The sequence below is a fragment of the Rhea americana genome, unplaced genomic scaffold (genome assembly GCF_003343005.1).
Source record: "Rhea americana isolate MKP2758 unplaced genomic scaffold, rheAme1 scaffold_11, whole genome shotgun sequence".
NCBI lineage: Eukaryota > Metazoa > Chordata > Aves > Rheiformes > Rheidae > Rhea > Rhea americana.
Genome location: NW_028185150.1, coordinates 5805670 through 5822301, shown reverse-complemented (window position 1 = coordinate 5822301; position 16632 = coordinate 5805670). Strand labels below are relative to the sequence as shown.

Genomic DNA, 16632 nt, shown 5'->3' with positions numbered 1-16632 from the left:
TTGGACTGGATGATCTCCAGAGGTCTCTTCCAGCCTTACTGATTCTGTGATTCCTTGTTTCTATATCAAGATACAGACTCAACTAAGCTCTGGAAATAGGGTTAGAGTTGATAAATACTGCCTTTTTGGTTTAAAGAAGTAGAGTAGAATTGTAGGACAGTGCACAAAGTACAAATGATCTTCCTTTCTCACCTGTCTCTTCAGTGTGCTCTGTAATAACTGTTGCTCAGGAAAGGGCTGATGAACAAGGAGAGATTGCCAGAGCTGTTGTGTGGCTATCTGCCCTAAGCACCAGACCTCTTTTAATTGTATAAGGCATCAAAGTTAAATGAKTTAGATGTTTGTTTCCACTACTTTCTCCTGTTGCAAGACTATTCAGAACTTTGCTGCTCTACGTATTGGAAATCTCTTAAGTGTTTGCTGGAGCATGACTTGGTTTGAACAATCTTTGATGTTGTTCCYGATTTCCCACTCTCTACCCTGAAATGTCAGTATTGCATTAAACCTACATATTCATTGAATTAACAAGCCAAAACCAGGCCAACATACAGTATTCATAAAGTGGTCCAAAGTAGCTCTACTTTCATTCTGTTAACACTGCAGATACCAACTATTCAATGAAGCTGCAGATATCAACTATTCAGTGAGCTGCTAATTGCTATCCTTTATCTGTGTCTCTTGCAATGCATTGTGCACTCTCAACATTAAAAAAAAAAAAATCGCTGATTGAAACCCAAAGAACTATCCATCAGAACAGCAATACAAGACATACTAGTTTAAGTTGTACTGAGGGATAGTGACAAGTGAACTGCTGTTTTGAATGAGCATCTGATGACATTTTCTCTCTCTCTCTCTTCCTCCCCCCCCACACACTTCTAACGGCAGAGCTCTTCTGTATCTCCATCAGCCAGTTTCAGAACAGCAGAAAAGCACAGAAACTCAACAGATTACTCTTCAGACAGTAAAAAACAGAAAACAGAGGAAAAGGAAATGGCAGCTCGTTATGTGAGTAAAATGTTTACATTTTGCATTGCTGATTTGTCTCCTCTGTAACTTTACCAATTTTCTACTATATATCTAATTTTAAATTTGCRGGTCAAAATTTAACAGGCACTTGCTGTCTGCATCTATTATTATGCTGTGTGGAAGACTTAGATGCTCAGAATTTGTAGTATTTTTGACCATATTAATACAGAATGCCTGGAGGCAGGTGACAAGCATTGAGCTTTTGGCTRGAACTCAGTAGCTCTGGAGTATTGCTTGGTTCTGCTTCTCAGTGCTGTGCAGTTTTGGAGAAGTATTTTCATCATCTGTCTTCATTCACTTATGTGAAAACTAGGAGGAATGCTACAGCTATGACACCTCTTGAGAAGAAGCAGTAGAGGAGACCTAAATATAACTTTATTAGCATATAAAGCTAGGTAAAAGTAAAGATTATATTGCATAGCGATGAGCAGCTGTGTATTTCATTGGACTTTTTCCTTATACTTAAATTACTTCACATATTATGTAATGAATTATATATTTAATTTTTGCACATTGTGATTTATCATTGCAGGACAGTGATGGTGAAAAGAGTGATGACAACTTGGTAGTTGATGTTTCTAATGAGGTAAATGTAATGCTATTTTGATACCTTATAGTAGCAAGGGGTGGGGTGGGGGCAGGCAGGTCTTCAGTGATTTCCATGCATATTAGATATATGAATAAGATTATAGTCTTTGTGTTCACAAAGGAGCTTGAAATTCCTGAGGGAATCTAGTCAGGTCTTCTTTCTTTAGAACACAAATCAAATCTATAACCCTTTTTTTCTACAAAAGAGCTTTTTTTTTTCCTTTTTTTNTTTTTTTTTTGCACAACCAAAAGTCTACTTTGAGATATTTGAAGCCAACCTAGCACAGCAGATAGGATGCTGCTTGTAGTGGTACCTTTGTTTTCTTTCACTCTGGTCCTGACTTCATTTGTGAACCTAATTAGAACCACCAAGTATCTCAATTTGCCACCTGAAAAACGAGAATTACTAACCTATTTCAATATTTGAAAGCTTTTAATGTTATTTTTCATGACTAATATTGTTCAATTTTAAGATCTTTAAAAAATAGTTTTCTTGGAATATCCACCTCGATTTTACGATTTTATCATTAAATCAGTTACAGATTGAATGAACAATGAACCTTTTAGGACAGATCTTCACTCCAAAGTGTAAATTGCCTGAAGATAAACATTAGTGGCTACTATGTTGTGTTTTTCTTTTTTTTTTTCTACTAACCTTTGTTGTTGATGTTTAGGATCCTTCCTCTCCCCGGGGAAGTCCAGCACACTCTCCACGGGAGAACGGCTTGGACAAGGCTCGAATGCTGAAGAAAGATGCACCAGTTAGTCCAGCATCTATTGCATCCTCCAGCAGTACTCCTTCCTCCAAATCCAAAGAACTTAGCCTTGTAAGTGCCTCTGAATGCTCATCACCTGTGATAATATGATGAAACACACATTAACCAAATTCATATCTGGGCACAGTTTGGATTTCTAAAGCTATCAGTATTAGGTATGAAAAATCAGGTGTAAAATTTTTTCTATTTCTGTTTTGAGGAAATTTAATGAAACACTAAGAAGAAAGACCATTGTCTTTTTTGGGATGGGGAGAGATTATTTTAACTGATGATATGGACAGATGATGGATGTTTTGCTCTGAGGGATGTTTTTCTCCTCCCCCATATGAAAAACTGTCATTCTGTGGATAAATATGAGTATAGAGGGGTTCCTTGAGCTATTTTCTTGTGCTATGGTTTGTAGCAAATTCAGTTCCCTGCTTGGATGTGATTTGGTTGTTAGCTTTGTTTGAATTACCAGGCCATATACAACAGCAATAATTTTTATTTTCTATCTAAAAAGTAATCTGTCATTTACAAGAGCCTTCCTTGACTTGCATTACAAATCACAATACAAAAAAGAGCTGCGTCCAAGTTGGGGGYGTTCTTGCTTGTCCTGTTTGTGGCTGTAGTTAATCACATTTCTGAACTGCACCATAACTCTTGTCATAGTTCTTTGCAGGTCAGGGAACATGATCACTTAAAAGAAATAAAATAAATAAAGTAAATAAAAAAGAAAAAATGTTAAATGATGGTATTGCTTAGGACAAGTGATGGAATGACAGGCTCAGACCCAGGAGTCAGTTGTCTGTCGGATAAACAAGCTTCTCGCAAGAGTGGCATTGTGTAGTTCCTGACTTTATACCCATCACWGCCTACAGCCTATGTTATCAGCACCACATATGGGGATGAGTTCTTGATTGGTTGTGAGTTTTCTTTTGCCCTTCCTGTCCACCAGGCAGTGGTTTCTCTCAGAAGCTCATAATGTGAACAGGTCCGTTAAGAACAGACTGAGACCACCAACAAATTTTGCATATGCTGCCAATATAATTGTCASATGGTAATAATTTTCAGTTATTGACTTTATTCTGAATCATATTGTAGACCCAAATGAGGAAAGTTATGAAGGCTATAGTTGATTCCCGGAACTATTCTGTCCTTCTAAGTGTCTCTACATGCTTCTCTTCATTGCCACTGACTATTAAAGCCAAAACCCAGGTTTTGCTAATCACACCACACTCTAGCTGTCATCCGGTCTCTTTCCAGCCACAAGTTAAGAAGCCAGAAAGTAAGATAACTGATTTACTATCTTTCGTGATCTTTTTTGATGATTAGAATGAGAAATCTACCACACCTGTATCTAAATCAAATACCCCAACTCCACGGACTGACGCTCCAACTCCAGGCAGCAATTCCACTCCAGGATTGAGGCCTGTACCTGGCAAGCCTCCTGGTGTTGACCCACTAGGTTAGTATCAATAAATTCAAAACTATATTAAGCCATAACCATTCATCCCTGAAAAATTTTCTCTTTAAATCTACAGTCACAAAGCTGTATATTACAGCTGCTTAAACTGAATGCTGAGCTAGTTCTTCAGCATTTTAACACAGTGTTTCAATACAGCTTTTTTTTTTTAATGCTTGCCAACTATATTTGATCTGTCTGTGTTTGGCTGCCTGTGTAACTTTTTGTTTGCCCTCTATAGCTTCAGGTTTAAGGACACCTATGGCAGTGCCATGTCCTTACCCTACTCCATTTGGGATTGTGCCACATGCTGGTATGAATGGTGAGCTGACCAGCCCAGGAGCTGCCTATGCTGGTCTACACAACATTTCCCCTCAAATGAGCGCAGCAGCGGCAGCAGCGGCAGCAGCTGCAGCTTATGGGAGATCTCCAGTGGTAAGTGTTTGCCATTAATACATTTAAGSTTGAGAGCATTATGATAAATGTTTGACCTGCAAGGTTAAATCTGATTCRTTTTGTTTGTAAATTGCGGAGTAGGTTGGGAGGATATGGTCTAAATTGTCTTATTTTGCATAACTATTTTTAATACAGCAGTTTGTTTTGCTTGGGGAAAACTGCAGGTTGGTTTTGATCCTCATCATCACATGCGAGTCCCAGGCATCCCTCCCAATCTCACAGGCATCCCAGGAGGAAAACCGTGAGTATCAAACATTCAACTTTAAAGTTAATCATCTATTGAAGTTGTGTTCCCTTGCCAAGTGGAATTCCCCTTAGCTCCTGAAAATTACTGTAGGAATAAATGCAGCCATTTAGCAAGGGAAGGAAAAACACTGTTCAATCTTAAAATTGTATTTGTAAATTTCTTTTGAAGAGTAATTGCAGCTGACAAGTACTGGGTGGTATAGAATGAGAGGGGACGGTGATAAATGCAGAAGGGAGCTGAATTTCTGGGTATTGCATGTTGAATTTGTCTGGTTGGTTTAATAAAGAAATACAAAATGGAATGGGATCTCTGCTTTCGATCTCTGCTGTACTCTGCCTCTCAGATTAAGAAATAATTTCTTTGTTCACAAAAGCCTTTCAATAACTTGCAAACTTATCAGCTGCTATATACAGCAGTGGGCAGAGAAGGGAACACTGAAGTGTTTTGTTTGGTTGAAAATACTGGAAAGAATTATGGTATCATAGTCTTCAAATCATCCTTGAGAGAACTGACCTTAAAAGATGACCTTTCTACCAGACTTTGCTTGTTGTGAGCCTAGGAAAAGAAATTAAACAGATATGAAGATCTCTTGCACTCCTCTTGAGTTAGAGAGGACAGAAAAAAAAAAAAAGATGCAAACTGTATCGATCCAGATTCTGTGTGAGGGTCCTCAAGTTCCACTTCTTGTATGACACTCTCAAGAAACTGACCAGCTAATATTGGAGGATTTGAAGGGCAAGGGATGTAGTTTGTGCCATTCCTTATTGTTGGGGAGGGAGTGGGTGGAATATTCACACACCTGCATACATGTAAATAAATGCATACATTTGCCTGCCTGTGTGCTTGCAAACAAACAAGATTAAAAACATGTCATGGGAAAAGTGATCGGTCCTAATTCCTGTAAGTTTTCTTAAATGAATATATCATACAGATCATAGCCTCCATCCCTCTCTTTCAATTATCAGCACTGTTTATCACCTCTGTTTGCTCTTCTGCTAGGTACTCTGCCCTAGCATATGTTTGCATAAGATCATTTTGGAACTTGATATAAAGTTTCTGGGATCAGGTGTTTGGATTAAAAATTCTGCATGGCAGAGATCTTCATCCTTCACATGCAATGGGCACATAGAAATTTCCAGACAAAATGTTCAAATATTCTTAATRTTCAAGCTCATCCTTGGTGGATACAGTGGTCCAGAAAGGGTGACCTACTCTGCCAGGCTTTGCTTGTCGTGACTTTCACCTGGAAAATTCTACAGATTTGGAAACCACCCTACTTTCATCTCCTCTGAGTTAGAGAGGAGGAAAAAAAGATGATACTATGCAAATTGAAACCAAACCAATCAAAGATGTGTTGCATTTCAAAGAACTCTGAGCTGCATTAACATATTGATGACTGTTTTAAACTACAGTTGTAGCTAAACGTTTGTCAGCTGTAGGGATTGAAACCTTTGAAATCTATGGTCATTTTATCATGATTGCATTGATTTCTAACATGCCACATTTTTCACAGCTATCATTTGGAATTGTTGCTGTCTAATTTACTCTTCCCTTAAAACAAAAATTGTTTAAATTCTGCACCCTGTTGAATGTTTGCTGAAATGAAATAAGTAGCATGTAGCCCATCAGGGATCTAGCTGCCTAGTATCTCGTTGTCTAGTTTTGAAATACATCAAAAACTTGAGGACAGTACAATACRTACATAGAAGAGTTAACTAATACAAGAAGAAGGAAAAAAAATCATCAGATGTTTATAGTGTTAGATATTTGTAAGATACTTAGAATACTTCARATAAGCCACAAGTAGAAGCCACAGTTTAACCACAGGTGCTGGAAAGGTTAAATGAACAGAATGAGAATAATGTAGTCACAGATCACTTCAGAACTGAATTTTCTTTTTRTAGTTGTTCAGATATATTCCCTATGTACTTTTTAAGCATGGTAAAAATCCCTGTGGCTAATGAAAATATTGTATGGTCAGCATGGCTCTGCAGAGAGTGACTGTAACTTTTTACTGAAATTAGAAAGTGTGATAAAAAGTTCTGCTTGTTTTGTTAYAGATTTCAGGTCACCACCTGCCTCTTTTTTTTAGTGCCCTCACTTCAGAAAAAGAAATTAAGGAGATAATGAAAAAGATTTCAGATTTCTGTAGTGGTAATTGAACTCAAAATTCCACTCAGTATAGACAGTTTGCTGCCTCTAACAACCACAGAAGTCTGTCCTACTCTTTTCTGAATGTGCTTAATGTCAAAAAATGGAGACTGATGGTATAATGTGTCACTCAGACCTGCCAGAATAAGAAAGAGAGGGCAGGATTAGGAGAAAGTGAAAAATGTGAAAATACGGTTGTATTTTATCCTGGTGAAAATTATTTTTCTAATATTAATGCAATGTGAATCTTAAATAACAAATGAATTGTCTACCTTCTTCAATGACTTATAAGCAGCAATTAAGGAAACAATCTTTCTAAGTATCCTGATCAAATGATAAATTTTTATGAACTGTTCTCACCCTCGCTATTGTGACAATGGATTTTCATCAGTACTGCTGTGATTTTTTTTTAGGTCTAAGGAAATTAAAGCCTTCCGTTAAGCACACGTTTGTATGTGTAGGTGAACCCTTGTATAAGGCTTGTGCTCTGGAATAGATGTAATGTGTCAGGGAGCATCTAAGAACAAGACAATTTCACAACCTAAGTGTTCTCCCTGGGAAATATTTTGAGATGAAGCTGTTGATAGGTTATTCACAGGTGGCATAACTGGCAGTCACACAACACATTCTTTCTCAGTGAGAGTCCTGATTCTGGCAAGAGAAGCTGGGATTTGTGATTGTTGTGTCAGTTCTTAAAATAAAGAAAGAAAGAAAAATCCCAGAAGGAGTTAAAAATCCCAGTGTTTTTGCTAGTCTGTCGTATCAGATGTCAACAAGCATGCTTTGAGGACTTAACTCCTTGACAGCAGTGATTTCAGCACACCCTTACATACAGCACAAGGCAGTTTCCCTTGAGCCATGTGGGACCCTTGGTAGCTTAGGCAGCTTGGCATTGCTCCGGCTCCCACATGCTTGCTAAAGTTCACACATTAGAGTGAATAAAAGAACACCCAAATGTCCCCAGGAACTTGGCACCCCCTAATGTTCTGCAACAGCCAGCTTACTATTTCTGCCTTCCCAGGGAGCCCTGATCTGATCTTCCTTTCCTTCTCTGTATGTGATATTCTCTCATCATGTTTGAGAATATTGACATGTATCCTTGCTCATGCCAGAAATCATAGCTGTGTGAGTTGTAAAAGCTCATTTGATTGGTGGATAGTCCTTGACTTGCCACATCAAAAGGAAGACTACCCAAGTGCATGTTTTAGTATCCAGACTTCAGATACCTAAGTAATTTTGCTCTTCAAATTAGTGTAAAAACTGCAAAAGGCAATACGTGCACAGTGTGAATTGCCACGGTGGAAAATAGCAGGCTGTTGGTCTGTATACACAAGTACTACGCACACATCTTGTTCTCTTTTCTTAAAAAGACTTGAAGAACAACTTAAATCAGTGTCCTTCCCCTCTCACTTCTCTTTTTTTTTTTCACCAGAGCATATTCATTTCATGTAAGCGCAGATGGTCAGATGCAGCCTGTACCTTTCCCTCCTGATGCCCTCATCGGTCCAGGAATCCCTCGCCATGCTCGTCAGATCAACACTCTGAACCACGGGGAAGTCGTGTGTGCAGTTACTATCAGCAACCCCACGAGACACGTGTACACGGGTGGGAAGGGGTGCGTCAAAGTCTGGGATATCAGCCACCCTGGCAACAAGAGCCCTGTSTCWCAGCTGGACTGCCTGGTAAGTGAACAGCTATATATGACAGTGGAAGAAGGTAGCAGGTTGTGTTAAGATTGAAATTATACTGTTAAGGTACAAAAGCAGTGGCTATCTGAGTGCTTTCATTGATATCAAAGCTTGATCTTCCATTTGTAATTTTATTGTTTCTTCCAGAATGGAGTTTGAACTATATTTGCACTTTTCTCCCCACAATGAATCAAAACATCCTTAATATCTTAAAATTATATAGRTAAGGAGAAAGATCAAAGACAGCACAGCAGATATTGTTTATAAACTTTGACATTTGTTGGCAGTCTTAAAGCTTGATGTCCTATCATGCTAAGAATTACTGTCTTACAGCTTCATTCTCAGAGAATATTTGAAACTTGTGTCACATACTTTGTGCTTTGTATGTGTGAATGCATTGCCCTATCTTAATGTGACAATTAAAAATATCCTTGAGTTTTATTTGCAAATTATTTGAATGTGCTAACAAGATGAACCATTGTTAGTAGCTTTTTTTGTCATTTACCAGTTCTTGGTAAGATGTTGCTTCTTGTTATAGAGGCTGTTAAATGAGAACTGTGTAGCACGTGTAGACATATAATGAATTGCTACACAAATTGCTACACAAATGAAGAAAATTGCCCAAATATTTTCCTCTGACATTGCCTAGATGGTGGCAGGAAGTCTCATTGYAACAGAGGGGGAGGTGTGCAGGGAATTTGGTACTCTCCCATGCTGAGAGGTTAATGTACTGAAATAAACAGAGTACGAAAACATAACTTTCTGCAGAAGCTGTTGAATGCAGCTATTTTGAATTGTTTGAAGTTGGGTCTGATCTTTGCATTTTGATGCTAATTAAGATTAAATCTCTCACTACTGAATTTTGTAGATCAAGTTTAAGCACTTCCCTAATGTCATGTAATTTTCTGGCATTAATACACTTTATCATTGTCATAAGTATAAATGGCTCATTAAAACCAGGAGGGAATACAATACTTTTATGGATTTCTGCTYTCATGTTAATGCTGTTTTCGTTTCCTCATGAGTAATCTCTTGATGGCTTCTGTCTCCCCAGAACAGAGATAACTACATCCGTTCCTGCAGATTGCTCCCAGACGGCCGCACCCTGATTGTTGGTGGGGAAGCCAGCACGTTATCAATTTGGGACCTGGCAGCTCCAACTCCCCGGATTAAGGCAGAGCTGACATCTTCTGCTCCAGCTTGCTATGCCCTAGCTATCAGCCCCGATTCCAAGGTCTGCTTCTCTTGCTGTAGTGATGGGAACATTGCAGTGTGGGATCTGCATAACCAAACTTTAGTAAGGTAGGATGGCAGAACTGGATCATTATATTGTGAAGAATTAATTAGACATGGCATTACATGCTCTTCTGCTTAAATATGCTCTTGTCTTAGTGGTATCAACGTAACTACATTCAGTATTTCATCACTAGGCAATAACCATGGTAATATCTTGATAAGATTATATATGATTGTTTATAGGTTTTGAGACTTTCATAATTCCAGGCCCATCAAGCAGTCCCAGAACCATAATTGCCTAAGGTCAGCTGGTGTTGACATTGCTGGGAGTTCTTCAGAGATGGATTCCTTTGTTTCCATGAATTACACTGTGCTCACACGCCATTCTCTTTAATCAGTGTTCTAGCAAGCATGTCTTGGGTAAACGTATGTAGACCACTGCATAGCACACTTCAGYGTCTTGGGAATATGAGTTGCTGCTCTACACCAATATACAGATAGCTAGGAGCCAGTAATACAAAGCTTCTGTATACATTACTGCACTATGAAATACAGTATTTTAATATTAYATGTAAAGATGGGCTTTTACCAGCTGATGCTGCCATTTAGACTGTTCTGTTCTAAACCTTGCCATCTTAAAGCAAGTGAATTTTGACTACCGTGCTGCATTCCTTCATGTAGGATGTAGTATTTCCTGTCAAATGAACTATATCACACGGTCAGCAGCAAAGATCCCCAGGATATCTGACCCTGAATGTGTGCTTCCAGAAACCAAATTACTTCTCAGCTGTCTGGCCTGATTACTTTATAAATTCATCACAATATTCACATGCTTGTCTCAGGAATTTAACCTGAAATTGTTCTTAGAATCTATGTTCAGTTGTCTTTAATGAATATGTGTACAAAGCTGAGAAAAAAGAGGTGTTCTGAGTACATGCTCAGAACTGACTGTTTCCAATGTGAGAATGTGTCGTCTTTTGCTGTTTTCAGGCAATTTCAGGGCCACACAGATGGAGCCAGCTGTATTGACATTTCTAATGACGGCACTAAACTCTGGACAGGAGGCTTGGACAATACAGTCAGATCTTGGGACCTCAGAGAAGGGAGACAGCTACAACAACATGACTTTACATCACAGGTTCAATCTCAGAAGCTTTGACATGTTAAAAAAAAAATCTGTTGTGGTTTTCTAAAACACACACTTTTTTAAAAAAGCAGATTGAAAGAGAAATCCAAAAGAATTTTTCACTTAGTCTCACACTCTTTTTTTTTTTTTTTTTTTAATATGACAGCTAAACATCTTCCTGGATTATGACTGTTTGACAAATTAGTACTTTTCCCATGAGAACAGTCGAGAATCATTCTGGTAAAAGAATTGCCAGATTAAAGTGTTCCTTTGCACAATCTGTTACCATTTTTGTAGATCCTTCTTCAAAAATATTTTACAAAAATATTTTTAAATGCTGTCAGATAAGCTAGGACATTAACTTTTATAGCTTGATTCAGTGCTTTATTATTAGTTTTAATTGAGCTTTGTTTACAGGAACTAATTTATGTTGATTACCCTAGTAATTGGATTAGCATGTTTTTAAAACTGTATAGCAGACCAAAATGTGTTTTTGCATGGTGTTAACAGTGAAGCAGAGTTGGATTTGAATAGCTTAGGCTCATTCCATACTGATTGAAGCATGTGCTGTGCTAATTCCAGATCTTCTCGCTGGGCTATTGTCCAACTGGTGAATGGTTGGCAGTGGGAATGGAGAACAGTAACGTTGAGGTGCTGCATGTTACTAAACCGGACAAGTATCAGCTGCATCTTCATGAGAGCTGTGTGTTGTCGCTCAAATTTGCTCATTGTGGTAAGCAAAGCTTTCTTTGCCAGGGTTTTCTCTCCTGAGAAATTTATTCAATATGACCTTTTAATAAAAACTGAGAAATTTAAAAACTAAATGTTAAGTATCAAAATTTAAAAATATTTTTTWAAAAAAAATCCTTGACTGCCTTATAGTTCAAACTACTTATGATTGAACATTTTATTTTAACCAGATGAGGAAACGATTATTTTTTTGAAACAGTTTTCATTAATATGTGGATGAATTGCTTTCATCATTGATCTTTTTCTCAGAGTGCATTCTTTGAAAACAAAACACAACTATAACACTTAAACAATCTGTTGCAGGCAAATGGTTTGTAAGCACTGGAAAAGATAACCTTCTTAATGCCTGGAGAACACCTTATGGAGCCAGTATATTCCAGGTAATAATCTCCTAAAATCTGGTTTTCACTTTGCAGTGCAGTAGAGCTACAGTTCTCAGGATCTACCATTAGTTTAAGGAATTCTTAAGTGGAAATTCTTGGATCATTATTATGTTCCTTTAAGATTTTGTCTGTAATTAAAGAGGTATAGACTTTTGTGTGTGTATGTGTAATTTAATTCTTATCATGAAGTAACCCATTACTCTGAAATATTTTAATACTCTTCTTTCTGAGCCTGTAATATAGCATGCAAGTCATGTGATTATCTTAGCATTYATTGAAGGTCCAAAATATAGCTAAAATAATGAAAGATACATTTGACATGTTGAGGATACCAATTAAGGCTAATTAATACTTTCTTACAGTTTGTATGTTTGAAGTATGTGGATAAATAACATTAAAGTGTCATACTTTGTATTAACACTGCAAAGTCAGTAGATTATACAGGTAGACTCTTGAGCTGAAGACCTGATCCTTACAGAAGAGTCCTATCAACTGTAACTAGAAGTCATAACCTTTCTCTAATCTTTAATCCCTCTATGCACACTCTTATGCCCTGCTTTGGTTTGAAAGGTGCGTTGTATATTTTGTGGTTTTGCTGGTGGATGACAGGGATTTAGGAGAAGAATGTTGTGGAGATAGTAAAAGCTATACTGAATAGATTCGTAGCTTCTAATTAAAAGTTGGGTTTTTTTAGTAGTGTTCTTGGGTGAGGCTTCAAGTTCTTACTAGAACTTCAGTTCCATTAAAGAAGAATGAGATTTTCAGAATATCCCTCTCTTCTTCGTCATACAGTTACCTCTATGTTGGGAATTTCTTGAACTATGTTAATCCTGATGTTGTAGGTTAAAAGCTCAGGTATCCACTGCACTGAAAACTGTATTGTCTCTGTCTTTTGGGACAGTGCAGTTCGCTTTGGCAAGAGAAATCTGAAGCCTGAGCTTTCTTAGTGGAAAGTATTCTGCAACAAGCTTCCACAGAATACCTGAATAATCCTTCCAGAAAGTCTTCCTTGGAACTATATAATTCCCCAATGCAGCTTTCTTAATGAGGGGCAGAGAAAGAAAATGTTGTGCTATGCAGTAGAGGTTTCCTTGCAGGATCTTAGCATGATTGGGAAGTATTTAGCTCTTGCAGTGAAGGGCAGAATATCAGATGTGGGCATAAATGTTATACAGAGAAAACGTGCACTAAAACTGTAAGTAAAGTGCAACAGCATGCATGCACGCATACACATCATCCCAGGAAAGATCCATCTCTATGTTGATAGAAAAGCTGGAGGAGATAAAGCTACTGTAACTTCTCTTCTGTTTACTTGCTGTATTCTGTTGCTTATGCTACAATGGTGTCTTTTCRTATTTGCATCCTCCCTGGAAAAGTAAATTCCTTTGTGCAAGAGTTTTTTGTTTTGTGTGGGAGAAATAGTGATAGGAGATGTAGTTGTATCTGTAAAATCTTTGTTTTGTGCATGTGCGTAGGTTGTGCTTTGTAGTGCTTCTCCATAAGAATTTCTGGATTAAAACAGAAAAGAGAAGGAGGAAGAAGAAGATGGCTTTTGATTCATTCTAATGCGAAGACTAACTTGTAAACTTTTAATAAATACTCATTTCTTGTAAAGCGTATAGAAGGGACTGCTTGTTTTTGTTTGATTGATAGGTTAGCTGCAGTTCCATAGCATTAAATAAAACATTCACTTCCTTTTCTGCTGCCCTTTTTTGTTGCCATAGAGCTTTAGGTGAGACAAACTCGGAGAAATGACTTTGTAACAAAAGCTGCCAACCTTTTGCTTTAAATCTACAGTGGTGATATTTAAGTTTTCCATTGCATTCCCACTCCGTAAGGTCTTCTGATTAATCTTCCAGTCCCTTTATGGATTAAAAAGAATTAATTTATATATTTTTTTTTTCTTTTTTTCTTGTAGTCCAAAGAATCCTCCTCTGTGCTTAGCTGTGATATCTCTGTGGATGATAAATACATTGTCACTGGTTCTGGGGACAAGAAGGCTACAGTCTACGAAGTTATTTATTAGCAACAAATCTGAAAGCAGACAGGATTCTTTCTCGTAGCACTTTGCTGTATATTACTTTTTTTTTCTTTTCTTTTTTTTCCTTTTTTCCCAAGCTGAGAACTTAAATGCTCATCACAGTTATGGAATTTATTTTTTCCCTTTTATCTTGCTATTGAATTGTGAATGCTGATTAAGAACTTGTGATACCAAATCATCAGATATCTACTTGGAAGAAGATGAAATAAGTATACTTAACAGTGAACTTGACTCTTTAATTATGTATTATAGCTGTAATCTATTTATTTTGTTTAAAGAAGACTTTCTAACAATGAACTGACTAAATAAAGCTGTCTCGCCCTGCTTTGGTTTGAAAGGTGCGTTGTATATTTTGTGGTTTTGCTGGTGGATGACAGGGATTTAGGAGAAGAATGTTGTGGAGATAGTAAAAGCTATACTGAATAGATTCATAGCTTCTAATTAAAAGTTGAGGTTTTTTAGTAGTGTTCTTTGGTGAGGCCTCAAAATATTATTATTGTATAATTATTTGTTGAGGAGATGCTTTAGTTTATTTTAGACAGGCTTGAAAATTTAGGTAATTGCAACCTATAGCCAATGATTTACATGCCTGTGATGAATGGCAAGCTCAGTTTGCATCTAAATTAAATATCTTTTATGAGAATATGCCAATTTATTTATTCCAATGACAATACAGCATCTTCTGAACAGATCTATTCTCAGTGTTTTTCTATTGATGAATGTAAAACATTTTGGTGTCAATGTAGCTTTTTTAATATAACACCTCTCTTTGTTGTATTGTAGAGAGAAGTACAATAAATTGCCTCAAAGAATCATCTTTATTACTTCTGGACACTTTTGCCACATTTCTTTGAAAAGGGGATATATGTCTTTGGGCAATTTTTCAATTACAAGAGATTATGAAAAATATTTGATATATTCATTGGAAACTGCACTGAAATAAGAATGGATTCCTACCACTATACAAACTACAAAAGCAAGGACCTCTGAGGTAGGATTTACAAGAGCACTCATTCTGAAGTACAAAAAAAGAATGGATTCTCACTTGGAAAAGGACTTGCTTTGTTTGCCACCGGTTCAGTCCAAGCCTTGATTGGATGTCCGCAAAATGGGCTTAGGCTGAACTATTGTGCCAGAGACATTGTGTTATCTTTTTATGTTGTTGTTGTTGCTGTTAAACTATGATCTGTGACTTTTTTTTTGAATGCTTTAAAAAAATCTTTTAAGTCTGTGGATCTGCTGATGTACAGTGCCTTTGCTGCTATGGATCAAAATCAAAAGACCCGTTTAGATAAATCTTATTGTATAAGTAGAAGATTACTTAATTTCATACTAGAAATGGATTGATGCTGCAAGTTAAAATGGACTGTTCATTGAAGTTCCAAATGTGGTAGCAAAAAATGGTGTCTTAAGTGCTTAGTGTTTGATGTCATTAACAGTTTCGTAATACTCTACAGTGTAGAAAGATTTTGATACTAAACTGTGTCATTGTACATAGTTCTAATGCATTGTATTGACCACCAGTACTTCTATAATGGTAGATCATTGTTTGTGCGTTCAGACTTTTAAGCATTAAACATAAGTAACTTCTAAGATGTATTTTTCTAAATTTTTTCCTCACCACCTCTACTACATCCTTTTAACATATTCTAATTTCTGTGCAGAGTGCGGTTCATTATAAGGTAAGCTGATGTACAGTCAGGGAACATACCACTATGGATGTTTTGAGATTGTATCATTGAGAGGCAATGCGCTTTTTTACACAAATTTTTTCTGGCAAAAATCAATTAATTTAGGATTTCTCAAGTTATTTGACTGCAGTTTTTCTCAGCTCCCAGAGGTATCAGCTACAAGACTTCAGCCATACCACTTAAGAGTTACTGCCTCCCATTTGTGTATTTCTCACCTAATACAATGTTTGTGTTGTCTTATACCTCAGTGAAAGTGAAATTTGGAATAATTCTTGCTCCGTGGCCTACCAAAGCATGCAGAGCCCCATGGGATACAGAACTAGACATTGTTCTGGAATATAACACAAGGGTTTCCTCATCAACTTGATAGAAAACCTTTTAATACCAGTAAAAAGATTTCTCTTGACTACAGTAGGTTGTAGGTTAAGAATTTATCTCAGCTTCCATTTGGTTAAAACACAGATTAAAATGATTTAGGGAAAGTGAATTTAGTTCACTATTCAAGAGGAACAAAGTTTTGCTCTGTGTAATGAGAAATGGAAAACAAAAAACTAAGCGGAATTGGAATTAAATCCTCTTCATGCAACCAATATCTGAAAAGCGACATTGTCCATATTGGAAGTTCTTAGTTGTATCAACCTGCCCTGTGAAATGCCAGCCCTTGGTGACCACTTGGTACATGAACCCCAGACTGAGAAATTTTGTATTTCTGAAACGCTGTGAATGCTGGAGTAATACTTGCTTACGCAGAGGAGCACATAGAGGAAAGTATTGAAGTTTTTTCTTTCCTCAGAGCTATCAGATTTCTTAGAACTATGGTGAAGAGGAGTTTTCCAAATGTCTGCCAAAATAACATAAAATTTTACTTAAATGGAGATTATCTGCTATCTAGAACAATAATATTTCATAAAGATTAACATAGTACCGCTGTTCTATATTAATTGTTACTCTTGTATGAAGGGACATAATGTACCCGTTACAAGCAGATTATTTTGGAGACACCTATTTTCAAAGCCATTCACAAATTTA

The 16632-nt window shown here is 37.0% G+C and overlaps 1 protein-coding gene across 1 annotated transcript in view; it reads left to right on the top strand.

Moving 5' to 3' along the window:
- The window catches only part of TLE4 (TLE family member 4, transcriptional corepressor), a 133689-nt gene extending 118184 nt beyond the window's left edge, over positions 1–15505 (top strand). The window contains exons 8-19 of the mRNA XM_085312255.1: positions 886–1005; positions 1559–1612; positions 2289–2441; positions 3705–3837; positions 4076–4269; positions 4455–4531; positions 8121–8370; positions 9431–9678; positions 10603–10750; positions 11321–11471; positions 11792–11868; positions 14696–15505. Coding sequence (XP_085168381.1) covers positions 886–1005; positions 1559–1612; positions 2289–2441; positions 3705–3837; positions 4076–4269; positions 4455–4531; positions 8121–8370; positions 9431–9678; positions 10603–10750; positions 11321–11471; positions 11792–11868; positions 14696–14710 — 1620 coding nt within the window. The 3' untranslated portion in view covers positions 14711–15505. The remainder of the gene's footprint in view (positions 1–885; positions 1006–1558; positions 1613–2288; positions 2442–3704; positions 3838–4075; positions 4270–4454; positions 4532–8120; positions 8371–9430; positions 9679–10602; positions 10751–11320; positions 11472–11791; positions 11869–14695) is intronic.
- Positions 15506–16632: the final 1127 nt, after the last annotated feature.